Source organism: Periplaneta americana, chromosome 11 (genome assembly GCF_040183065.1).
Source record: "Periplaneta americana isolate PAMFEO1 chromosome 11, P.americana_PAMFEO1_priV1, whole genome shotgun sequence".
Lineage (NCBI taxonomy): Eukaryota > Metazoa > Arthropoda > Insecta > Blattodea > Blattidae > Periplaneta > Periplaneta americana.
Window position 1 is genome coordinate 59561618 of NC_091127.1, and position 13767 is coordinate 59575384.

A 13767-nucleotide genomic window follows, 5' to 3' on the forward strand; every position below is an offset into this window, starting at 1 on the left:
TATCCATCTTCTGAAATCCGATTTACAAATAAATTAAGAGCACCATTCGTAAATCCTGAATAGGTTGAATACACCATGTAGGCCTAAATCAACGAGTTCCACTTCTATTACGCACACGTCCAATATAATATCAATTGAACCACCAACCACATTCAAATTTGAAAATTGTACATTCAATAATTATTCCTTTTAAAATTATTCATGTTTATTTTTTATGTCGTCGTCGTTAATTAAAACTTTTCTAACACTTGTGTATATTAGTTAGGTTATGTTATAGCTTCTGCTATATGATATTATGGATAGTCACGTATCAGAGATTGTTTGATATTAAGATTTATTGAAAATCATCTGTCAAGTGACGTTGATTACTGGGATTCGGATAATTGAAGTGGAATGCAACTGTCTTAATAAAAATGAAACTGAATCAACAAAGCTTTCTTGACTAGTAACCGTCTACAGAGTTCAATGAAGATTCCATAGTTGGCACAACTGCCATCTAGCGTAATGGTGCAATAATACATTTGAAGACAGGTTTATTTTCGTAAGTCAATTAATATTTTATTGTATTGGAGTACTTTGTTACTTATAATCTTTATATACTTTCTTCTAATCGGGTAATAGTCAATTAAATCCCACTCGAGTTTTGATTTTCTCTAGATAAATCTGCTCGTGTTCCACTTGCAGATTTATCGATAAAATCAAAACCTCTCATGAGATTACTGTTGATAATAGGTTTGTTTGCACAGAAAATTTGTGATGGTTTGAGAACTGTTTGCAATTTCAAACCATCCATGATTTAAGCTGTACGAACGCATTTTCAAACTGGTTGGAACCACTGCCGTCTAGATAAGTGTTTGAACTTACGACAGCAGAATCAATTAATTAAAATATTGTTATACTTCAAATTGTTGAGAGAGAGATTCTTTGCTCCATGGCGAGTTACACGGAAATAATAAATTTGTGTTATTGTACCTAGGGATAATATGTTCAAATAAGTTTCATTTTTAGGCCTGTCTCTTTCCTCAAATAATTCCAGCAAGCCTAACTCATCCCTACTGGATATTTATTCCATATCGTTATCACTAGAATGGTTTGAATCAGACATATGAAAGAACAATTACAGGCGTAAAGTAGCCTAATTTCTATTTTAAAACACTTCCGGAAAATAATTTTATTATAATTAATCTGGGAACGACTTCAAAATAATACTGTGTAAGTATATATATGCCATTATTTCATCACTGAATTATTTATTTTTGGTGCAAGAGACATCTCTTTTTTATGCACTTATTTATTTATTTATTTATCTACCCTTGTACCATCAATAAAAAACATGTTTTAAAATTATTTTCAATTTCCACAGTCTTGCTACATAAGTACTTATGTGGTATTCTGAAGTATAGCATTATCTTTATCAAGAGCATACTCATCATAATCACAAACTGTGAATTTTGTTTTAAAAGAGAACTAAAATACAATCATTAACTTCGTCAATGCTATATACAGTATTTTACAAATTAAATAAAAACAGCTTGATATGACATATCCAGAGAATTAAATGTTAGAGCTATTGAATAAAAAATAATAGTAGGTCTACACTTATTATAACTTATGTGGTTAAACTTCAGAATAGTACACACGCTTATATATAGTATTACCTTCCCGAAAAAAAAAGGCAATTATATGAAGACAACAATACTAAAAATGCGATTATATATTTAGAGCATATTCGTATAGGTTATGTTTTAAATAACATGCAGAAAACAATGGCAAAACTATCTTAATGTGCATGCGTCATCTATAATTAGAGATTGGTTTGCACTTGATTCGCAAATCAATTCTGACTGTCAGAAATCGATTTGTGATAGTTTGACATGCTGTACGAATGCGTGACTATTAGTCAGAAACAGTCAGAGTTTGAAATTTGCTCTGTGTAAACAGTAAAATCCATGTGCACAGGATCAGAATTGTTCAGACCAGTTTGGAATTGCTGTGCGAACAAACCTATTAACATATTATGTAATATTTTGCAGAATAGGTGCCCTAGATGTTTATCAAAACTAAAAGTAATAAAAATGGTAAGAATGGTATGAATGTTTTTTATGAAGAATAAAGGCGACATTTAGCACAATATGAAATAGCTAATTAATCTGGAGACGGGGAGGAAATTAAATACTGAATTTCAAGAATTAGAGTGACCATTTGAATCAATAAAGTTTGATGACTAACAATATAGTGTAAAAAAAGTACAAAATATTACGCATTAGTTCATAATTCTTAGTTTCACCATGAAATGTTACAGTAAAACCCATTTTCAACGCATCTCTGGGCATTAATTACTTGCTCCTTAAATGCGACTTTTTCTCATAACAAGGTTTTCACTTAATATAAGCAAAAAAAGGCTGAGAAAAGAAATTAAAGCACCTTAGGTCATTTAACTATATTATATTAATATTTTCTTAATACCAATCAAATTTACACACATTAACAGTAACATAGTTGCTACTCATAATGGGACACCAAAAAATGATACAAAATCAGCAAACCAAGAAAAAATGATGCAAAACAAGCCTACCATCATTTGAAAACAGCATAAGCAGCAGCTACACTTACCTGAGCTGGATGACAATTTTTGCTATTGCAGTTCCATACAGTTGCACATTTTAAAAGTGCCTCCTTTTGTTCAGGCTGCAATTGTCTTATTGTGTCTTGTAGGCCTTCCTTACCCTGTTTCAGTACCTCTGTAAAATGATAAGAAAATAAATTCTATTATACAAACTGACCAAGCACACATAAAAAAGCTGAGTAACAAATGTTAAGATACAAGGGTTCATTCAAAAGCAATGGCAAAAATAGTGTCTAGACTTTTCTTGAGCCCCGACAGTAATTTTCACAGAAATATCTCTAATACTGAATGACACTGCACGATGGGTTATGGGTTAAGGGATAAGAACAAAATACTCGTATGGATTCGAGCACAAAGACCAGTGTGTCTGAGACACTGATTAGGAATGGAAGTCAATTAACAGGACCACTGTTTGTACATGAAAATAGCAGTTTACATTGCAGAAGAGTGAATGAATGTTACATGCAAAATTTGTAGAATTTAAGAGTGATAGTGATCTGCGATACAGAACTATTGCAAAGTGGATAGAAGTATTCACACATGGCAGATAAGTACAATGAAATGCCAGTATAACGAACTTGAGGGGGTACTGTAATTATTTTCATTATAGGGAAATTTCGTTAAACCGAAAATTGATTAAATTTACCTACAAATTGTGCCCCATATTATAAAATAACAGATACTGTACCTGGGTTAGGTTATACTGTATATCCATATTTTATTACAACTTCAATAAAAATCCATACCATAATGCATATTCGACAACTGAATAATTATTCTTGCATATTTTACAATATTTTATTATTCATCACGACCTTGTTAGGACCAAAAATTAAGTTTTACAGAGCAAAAAGTACGTTGAATAGGGTCATATAGGTTAGGTGTTATTACATTTACAGCCATACTGGGAGAAGCTATGCTTAGGAAAATTTCTCGTTCTTTAAATCCATCATCTTGAACTTGGTTTGAATCCACGAATGTTGAATTTAATAGCTAGCATGATAACTGGCAGACCACCAAGGACAATATCTAGTGATTATTTCTATTGAAATTCGTGGCGTGACAGCCCATGAAGGGCCAGGGTCGACCAGCCAGCTGCTGGCCTCATGTTCACATGCCTCAGCAGAGGTGAATGATCATTCAACGAGAACAGAGGTATTGTGTGGTCAGCATGATCTCTCTAACTGTTACAGTCGTTTCTGTAAGTGAATTTTGTCACCTATCATAGCTCCCCAAATTCTTCACAATGCTGGAAAGGCATCAGTCCCATACACTGGTAAAAATTTCTCGAGAAAATTCCTTCCCCATGATGGCTCAAACTATCACACATTCCATAACGTGAGTCCTAGGCTGATGTTGTATACCACGATCCTACAGCTCAGGATGATTATTTCTATATAAATGATAAATATCGTATTTACCCGCATAATAGAGACACTTTTTTTTATTTTTTATTTTTATAAGAAAAAATTAGGGTGCATCCTTTATGCAAGGAAAAAATTTTAGTGAAAAAAAAAAAAAACATATTAAAGTACGCCAGCTAGAATGATGAAATAATCAATAGAATATGTAACGATATATGGGTCGCGACTAATTTATATATTGATTGTGACGCACTTAAGATGATCCGTAGTTAGCAGCAGTGGTATAAACAGGTGATAATCTGTAACAATGAATACAGCGACAATAAGACAAGACACTTCATTGTTATTATTAACATTAGCCTTACCTCATTCACTGTCAGGTTCAGCATCACTGCTATCATATATCACAGATTCACATTCCTGTATGCTTCTATTACATGGGGAATTTCTTTTTTTATTATTATTTTATTGGTCCACTAGCCGTACCCGTGCGCTCTGCTGCACCCGTTAGAAATAAATATAAAGTAATTACATAATTAAAATAGGACATTTGATCCAGGGAATATTCGTGTTTGATAGAAGGATAAATCGTTTAATATGTTACTTAATTTAAATTATATTTAAATAATTAAAATGGAATCATTTTGTTCCACAGAGCACTCATTTGGTGCAATGACAATTCCTTTAACATGTTTCTAATTTTTATTACATGCATCCATAGTTCAATGAACATTGACATCATTTACATTTAATGTGTATACTTTATTTTACTTGTTATATGTTTCCATTGAATTATGGTAATAACTTAATTTTAACCCTTGTTTTCTACGTATTCAGTAAATGGCGCTTGGCCCACTATGGTTCTGAACCCTTCAAATAACTTAAATAACTTAAATTATATTATATTATATTATATAAAAAGTGTGCTGATAACGGATGTACCCCGATAAGTAAGTTTTCAATTTGTTATGGGGGCTCTTGAATCTCAGGAGGAACAAATTTTATTTTACAACAGGGCAACATAATCTGCTTGGCTCATTACCCAAATTTTTTGCATTGCATTTAATGCATATGTAGCCTATTTTATGTATTTTAGCTCGATTCAATTGAGCATAGTCAAAATTTGGATTATAAAATAATGAAATGCTAAGCTAACGTATCATTACTGCATACTAAATCAATACACTCTCGTTGGTCATTAATTCTCTGAGATAAACATTATTTTAAGAAATACAGGAAACGAATACACAGAATAGCCTATCAAGTTTTCTGTGCATAAGAAGCTATTTTAATCTTACCTGTCCTCAATTCACTCAGAAGTTACTGCAATAACATTATAGCATTATGTCCATACAGAGAAACTACACTTTCCAATGGTGAAATAATAATTAATTATACAAATTGGTTAATTTAGCTTCCGATATTGCTTCATACGAACACAGAAACATTTTCTGTAGGCTATGATTCATAGCTTTCGATTGTTGTTGACCAAGGCCCCTTATAGACGAAGTCATTTGTTTATTTCATTACACGGCCTTAGATGGCAGTTATTTTAATTTTAAAACTCGTTTATCTCATTAAATATCAGTCCTATCAAAATTTTTCAAAGACTAAAACTTATCGGAAATGATTTTTAAAGAAATTTTTGTTATGTAACATTTTTCACAAAAATCAATAATAAGTGAGATATTTCGATTTATTTAATTCAGGCCCCCTTATAACGCCCCTTTTAAATAATGTATTTTGAATGCCATATAGCCTATAATCTAAGTTACAACGAACTTAATTTATATTCCAATTTTCATCGAAATCCGTTCAGCCATTATCGCGTGAAAAGGTAACAAACATACAGACAGACAGACAGACATACATATAAACAAAAATTTCAAAAAAGCGATTTTCGGTTTCAGGGTGGTTAATTATGTATGTTAGGACCAATTATTTTTGGAAAATCGAAAATTACCAGAAAAATTTCGGCTACAGATTTATTATCAGTATAGATTATCCAGAGGCATCCATTACGTGGGTAAATATATGTTAAATATAAGGTTTAATGATTGATTTATTTATTTATATTAATTAATAGACCAGCCTCATGGTCTAGTGGTCAGAGCTTCTGGCTATAGTTCATGAGGTCCTGGGTTCGATTACCGGTTAGAGCACAGGAATTTTTCCTTAAAGGGGATTATTCCTGTGTTCATCCATGGTCTGGAATTTAGGTTAAGTTTAGATTTAAGACCTCTCCTGGCACCACATTATCATAATCATCCTATCACATCATCGGGGTAATGTAACTCCGCCTTCCAGGCACCCCAACCACAGAAGTGGGTTACAACTAAGCCACGGCCAGGAGAGAAGACCAGAAATGTCGAAAGACAACCTGGTGGCATTGGATACAAAAAAAAAAAAAAAAAAAAAAAAAAATTTACAGCCATCTTGCCAAATCGATTTCTCGAAATATTACGATCTACGAGATTGGGTTCTGAATCGATCACTACCTTCGAAAGTTCGATTTTATTAAACTGTTTCATTTAAATATAAATTCAAACCGCAACAATCGCATCTACGGAAGCGCATTCAGAAAACTCACTCAAGCCAAGGGTGACGGATGCCTAGCGATAACTCATTTATTTTATTTCCTTTCGAATTTACTTTAAGTAATTTTTAATTGCTTATTAGGCCTAATTTCGTAAAAATAACATTTTGTTTGTTGTGGGATGAATTATTATTACGTTAACCTCTTCCCTTACTATTTATTTTACCAGTTTTGTGAAAAAAAGTGTCATATTTTTTTTATTTTCGTAAAGAGGTCATTTAATATTGCAGAATCTCTGTACATCACTAATTTTCTTACATACTTAAAAAATCACTATGAAGTAGACAATGGGACTCAAACGAGTTAACTCGGGTTAATAAATTTTGACACATGTTAGCAACCCGAGTTAACTCGGGATAATAAGGGAAGTGGTTAAACTGAATAGCTCGTTACTTACGCGTTCTTTAAACTGAACATTTTTAACATGTAAATTAATAGTAAATTGGCTGGAACTAAAAATTATTTCGTTATTCTGAAAAATTCGTAATTGCGGCATTCGTAATAGTGGCATTTCACTGTAACAGAATAGTGGATGTCCCATGTTTTTATAGATATTGTAACAGTTGTGATTATATTTGTATATCTCCCAGACTTACAGATTTTCACTTCTTTACTTCATGTTGTCTTGATTGTGGTAATGGGGGGATAAAGTTATGCTCTACATGTATATTTGAAATGTTCATCTTATCACATCATCGGGGTAATGTAACTCCGCCTTCCAGGCGCCCCAACCTCAGAAGTGGGTTACAATTAAGCCACGGCCAGGAGAGAAGACCAGAAATGTCGAAAAGACAACCTAGTGGCATTGGATATTAAAAAAAAAAAAAATATATATATATATATATATATATATATATTTGAAATGTTAAGCTATAGGAAGAGTTTTGACAAAAAAATGGTTGCCATGACTTTTGAAGTTACTCTCATAAAAGCTAAAACTTAAACTAACCTTGGACAATTCGAAGAACTTGCAATGGTCGTTCAAGAGATAAAGCTAGCTTTAAAGCTGATAGAAGTTGATCTGATTTCACCAAATTTGCTAATTCTTGTTCCTGAAGTATCAGCTTTTGCCTTGCTTCTTCAGCCTCTTCTCTTCGTTTCTCAGTAACATCTTGCCAAAAAACTAAGTTGGAGTCAGAACCACCACTCACAATAAGTGATTCATCTTTACTCACTGAAAATAAATTAATATCATTTTGACTTGTGGTAATACAAGATGTAACACACGATAATTTTATTAGCAAAAAAGTAACATAACAATAATTGCTTCTGTGAACATCTGCCCATAGCATTAATGATCATTAGTCATCTGAACAAGAGAAATCCTTTCTATACTTGGCTACATGTGGTCTTCTGTGCCCAAAGTGGTGAAACAAAGATAGAAAATCACTATCAAGAGTAGCTAATTAATTTAGATATTGTAATAATAATAATAATAATAATAATAATAATAATAATAATAATAATAATAATGGCTTTATTTAACCTGGCAGAGTTAAGGCCGTAAGGCCTTCTCTTACACTCAACCAGGATAAAGTTGTATGTACTAGTATGTAATTAAATCAAGAAAAATGTGTCTCCTTTGATTTGGAGTTAATTGCTTTGTGTGTTTTTATTTCAAATAAAGACCCAATAATTCTTTATTAAAAATTACTCATTTAATGTGACCATAAGAAAGGCAGACTAAACAAAGCCAAGATGAGATTCATCAGGCAGACTGCAGGATGTTCATTACTTGAACACTGAAGAAATGAAGATATTTTGAAAGAATGAAAGTTGAACCCATTGATGAATACATAAACCAGTACAAAGTCAATAGAAGGAGCATGTTCAAAGATGCTGCAATGCTGCTGGTAATGATGATTATGACAATGACGACGATATTTCATACACATAATTTCTGGATAAAATGACTCGTAAATACTGAATACAAATAAAATCTGACTAATAGTTTAGAAGAAATTTCTGTGCACAGAAAGTGTGGCCAGAAATATTCTTTTGGTAACAGGTAGAATTAACATGCATAGCATATTTATGCGAAGTCTCGAAATCAACATAAAATACATGCTCAAAGACAAGACCTTCACTGCTGATCTAATTCATTCTCAGGGTAGTTGATTCATGATGAAAGCAAGAACAACAAAGTAACAGACTGGATTTATCTTGATAACAGGTAGATCCTTAATTAGAGAGAGGTGTATGCATGCACGCACCTACACACACACCTACCTGCAAGAGCCCATATTCTGCCATCATGATCATCAAAGGTAGCTATGCACTCGCTTGTCTTGATGTTCCACAATTTCAGCAAACCATCAGCCCCTGCTGTTATAAGCTGTGTACCATGAGTCATGAACTCAGCTCGAAGTACGGAAGAGTCATGGCCTTCAAAGGTCTGTAATTATACCAAAACATTACACTTTTATTGAACTGCACATAATATTTCACCAATATCAAAAAAGAATATTATATTCTTGAATCTTGAGCTAACCTCATTCATTAGGTCCCTAAATATACAGTTCGTGTCCAAATACTAATTTTCAAAAACATACTGTATCTACACATGACTAATACAGTGCCATCATTTTATACACGCCAACTTACGCAGCCAAACAGGGCATGCCCACCCACGAACCGGTAGCAATAAGTACGGTATGCAAGGTCAGTTGCAAACAAGATAAGGTGGTCGAGAAGTGTGCTGTTATGTTCACATCACTACTTTTGCAGCGCTGCAGTACAAAATATTGCACAACTCTTATACTGCGACATGTGAATAATGGTGCAATGCAAAAAAATAGCAGCTGCTGAACCAGCTGCTTGCTACTTTTTCATGCTGCACGCAGCTTAAAAGTAGAGACGTGTGAACAGGGTTCTCAGGGTTGCAATCACAGCAATTTTTATATTAGTTTTGTTTAAACTTTTGTGGCAGTTGCAAACAGTGTTACCACCCAAACATGCCAATGATACTTTGTATTGTTTGGATATATTTTAATGTTTGATGTGATGAAAATAAATTATTTGTAATTGTTACTAAATGTACAACACAGTCAGAGTATATTTGCTGATTATATAATTAATTTTTTTAATTTTCTGTAGCATAGTTTCAAACAGGAGGGTTGTCAACATTGCTTACAAGAATACGCTATTTGTTATCAATGTTATCATGAAGTATATAGGCAATTTTCTAATTATAGCTGTATAATAAAAATGTCAATTTCTAAATGCTAGTTAGGACAAAAAATAAATAATTAACCTATTTGAACCAAGAGAGTGTTTATGAATGTGTTTGCAAATGTCGATTCCCGAAGCTTTAGCAGAAATTGCTAGTGGAATGCAAATTTTAAATGCCGATGTTTAAAAAATGCACTGTATTCAGAACCAATATAATAAAGAAGGGTTAAAAAATAATAATGTTCCTAATACTCGCAAAAAATTCTTATACCATAACATTAGGGTCTGTTCATCCCCTTCATCGTAGTTTTCGAAAGAGATCGTAACTTCAAATTGTTCTGTATTTATAGTCTTTCTTTGTCCCAGCATCTTTTGCTTTTGTAGTTTAACGTTTCATATTCCATTTTGTAATTAAAAGAGGTGAGTTTCATAATCTGAAACTCTAATTCGAACATAACCACAAAATGTACTGAAGAATAAACACAGAAATGGAATGCTGCAACTAAAACTGCAGCTGCAAAAGTAGCATCTTGTGTGTGAACAGACTTGCAACTTCAGACGCAACTTTTGCAGTGCTTGGGTTGTGCAGCACGCTACTTTTGGCTTATGTGTGAACACGACACGCAACTTTTACAGCTGCAGTACAAAAGTTGCGCAGCAAAAGTAGCGACGTGGGTTGTGATTGCATGATTCATTTATTACAGAACAGAGAATTTTTATTTGTTGTAACTTGATAAAAACGAAACAGTGTAACTGTACACAGAGCATTTCAGGAATGATTTCCTGTGGTTGATCTATCTAACAGACGCACAGTTCATACACATGCATCGCTGTTACAACTTGACTTCATCCTCAGACCTTGATGCTTAATACTTCCCCATGTGAATCACGCGTTAACCCAAATACTGGCTAAATCAGAAGCTTATATGAAGCAGGGCATACCCTGGTATTTTACGTCACAAGTAAATATTATAATATGAGTATATGATTATTCTCGACTGCATGATAGAAAGATGGTTAAGTCATGAAACATTTTTAGAAAATTTGATTTGAAGTTCAAACACAATTCGGTTCTTTTTACACCTTTATGAAAACCATTAACTTACCTCCAGTACAACATAATGACATTTTAAGCACAAAAGATTCGACAGACACACTTGAAAGTTCAAATCAATTTTCTTTCAAAATGTTTCTTTTAAGTCAACTGTCTTTTGACACAGTTGAAAATTACTACTTATACAAAATTATGCTAACTGTGTATGACTCTTCATTTCACTATCCCAAACTCATTAAGAGTATTTTTAAATTGAACACATCAAACAATATATTTTCAATTCTTAGAACAGTGTATGAAATGAAGATTAAAATACCTTAATACATGTCAAGTCTCCCAGTGCCCATAGTTTTATTGTGCAGTCAGCTGATGAAGATAGCAGAACTTGATCTACAGGTGAGAATCGTACACACCAAACACCACGTCTATGTCCCCGTAGAACACCAACTAAAGACAAACCCTCAACGGACCACAGCTGAAACAACAAAATTTTAGTATTAATTTCACTTAATTTTCTTCTTTAAACTTTATGCAACTGTATTACTATTATTATTATTATTATTATTATTATTATTATTATATTAGCTACGACATAAACAGTAATTAATACCTCTGAAACTAACATTTTTGAAGGCACACAATCAATATAATAATTTAATTTTCACTTTATTGTATGCGCATGCACATACACACAGTTTTTTTTTTTTTTTTTTTTTTTTTTTTTTGCGAAAATACAGAGTGGAAGGTAACCTTTTACAATCCTTCTGGGATATGATATCTCGAATTATGACAAACAAGAAACTCTAATAATATTTTGTTCCCAGAAGGACGGTTTTCGAAAAAAAATAGTCTTTTGTAACTTGAAATTATGATTAAGTTTTTCATGAAACTGCTGAAAATTGGATTTTATCTCATGTAGGATGATAGAGTAAGCTATGTTTGGCCACGTTACAGTAGTATTTGCATGGAAAATAACACAGATTTCGAATAAATCGCGTGAATAGTCGTGTACACATTGCAAGGGAACAGGGTTGTGAAACACTGGCAACACTGTTTCTTACATATGCAAAACATGTGGCCAATCTGGGTGTATGGAGCAGATGATACACTTACATTAACTTCGTCATTAGTTGCAGGCTACATGCAGTTCGAAGCAGTTGAAACACAATGAGATGCCACAGTTTTCTAATCATGATTATCTGGACATGTTATTAATTGATGGCGAAACTGCCACAATGCCGCTGCAGCTGCTCGCTTTTACAGTGACAGATAACTGGATTAGGAGTGTGAAAGTTGTAGACACGCAACTGCTGGACACTTTGAACAATACCTATGAAAGACACTGTAGAGAATGGTGTACAAAATTTAACAGTGTACCTCACATTAATGTGTATCATTTTCATTTAGTTTCAAAGTTGTTTATTTCTTCCAAACATTGTATTGTGATTGAATTGGAGTGACATCAAATGTGTGATCCTCAATGTAAAATAATACTGTATTTAAATGATTAATTTTGTTTTATGCATAATTTTTCATTCTACTGTATTATTGATGAAATTGCCTTAAAATGTAACAGAAACTATGTGTTTGTTCGTATTAAATTTAGTGCTGAAACGATACAATAACGAATATTTCATCATAGATAACGAATAACATAGTTCATGTAATTAACATGTTACGATTACATAAATTTTGATTTGACTGCATTCTCAACAGATGTTTTTGTTTACAAAACGGTATGTGTGTACATCTCTCAAAACCCCTGGCAAGTAGATGATTGGAGCGGCATTCAGTATGCTGGGGTGCAATGATCTCGCGAAGTAAACACTGCTACTGACTACAACGTTGCAAGAATGCAACATTCGTTTTCTCGAAATATCACAGAAACTATTGGTTGTATGAAAAAATATTATTTGACAAAACGTTCCCAAATGACATGATCTGTTATGTGTGTCAAGGATTGTAAAAAGTTATCTTCCTGTATGAAATATCTGAAATCAATGTTTTGCAACATTACATTTCTTTTTCTTTCTTATGAGACTGAAATAAATAAAAAGAAAAAGGAAAAACAAGTGCAGGACTATATAATCCCTCTCAAAAGTACTGTCACTAAATGAGTAACTTTGAATGGAACAGTACAATAAAGATGGAACTCACTTTTGCTGTTTTATCTTGAGAACCAGTAGCAATCAATTTGTCGTTAGGGGACACACACACACTGTTGATGTCTTTTTCATGAGCAATTTCTGTTGAATCAACATTCAAAGTCTGGATTTCATCTGAAAATCATAAAGAAAATATTATGGTCACTGAATTCTCTTGCTTACAATCTGTTTTCAACTCAAATTGTTTGTCTCTATTATGTCAGAGAATATTACAATATCTGCTGCAAAGGCTTAAAAATCCTACTACTTACAGACTGCTTGAGGGTTATCTCACTCCAAAATTTTAAGAGTGAATATAAATGCACCAACACACAAACTAGCTACAAAGCCATAAGGAACAACATAGAAATTAAAAAAACAGACAACAATAAAAAAAACAACATAGACATAGTGAATAAAATAAAAGACAAACATATCCCACACAGTACAACATTAGCAACTTTCGACATAACTAACCTATACACAATCATACCCATAAAAGATACACTACAGATACTAGAACAAATGCTCAAAAACAACAATACACCACAAGAACACATTAAAGAAATCATCCACACAACAGACATCATCACAAAACAAAACTACTTCACATACAATAACAAATATTACACACAAACCGAAGGCCTATCCATGGGATCACCCATTTCCAGCATACTAGCAGAAATATTCATACACCACATAGAACAGACATACACACTAAACAAAGACAATAACAAACACGCAGACAACATCATATATTGGCACAGATACGTAGATGACATACTAATACTATTCAAAGGAAACAAAAAACA

General features: G+C 32.9%; 1 protein-coding gene across 1 annotated transcript in view; it reads right to left on the minus strand.

Annotated features, from left to right (window-relative positions):
- Positions 1-13767, minus strand: part of LOC138709042 (transducin beta-like protein 3) — a 47615-nt gene that overhangs the window by 11702 nt on the left and 22146 nt on the right. The window contains exons 10-14 of the mRNA XM_069839525.1: positions 12969-13090; positions 11128-11286; positions 8816-8981; positions 7536-7760; positions 2614-2741 (exon numbers count right to left, since the gene is read on the minus strand). Coding sequence (XP_069695626.1) covers positions 2614-2741; positions 7536-7760; positions 8816-8981; positions 11128-11286; positions 12969-13090 — 800 coding nt within the window. The remainder of the gene's footprint in view (positions 1-2613; positions 2742-7535; positions 7761-8815; positions 8982-11127; positions 11287-12968; positions 13091-13767) is intronic.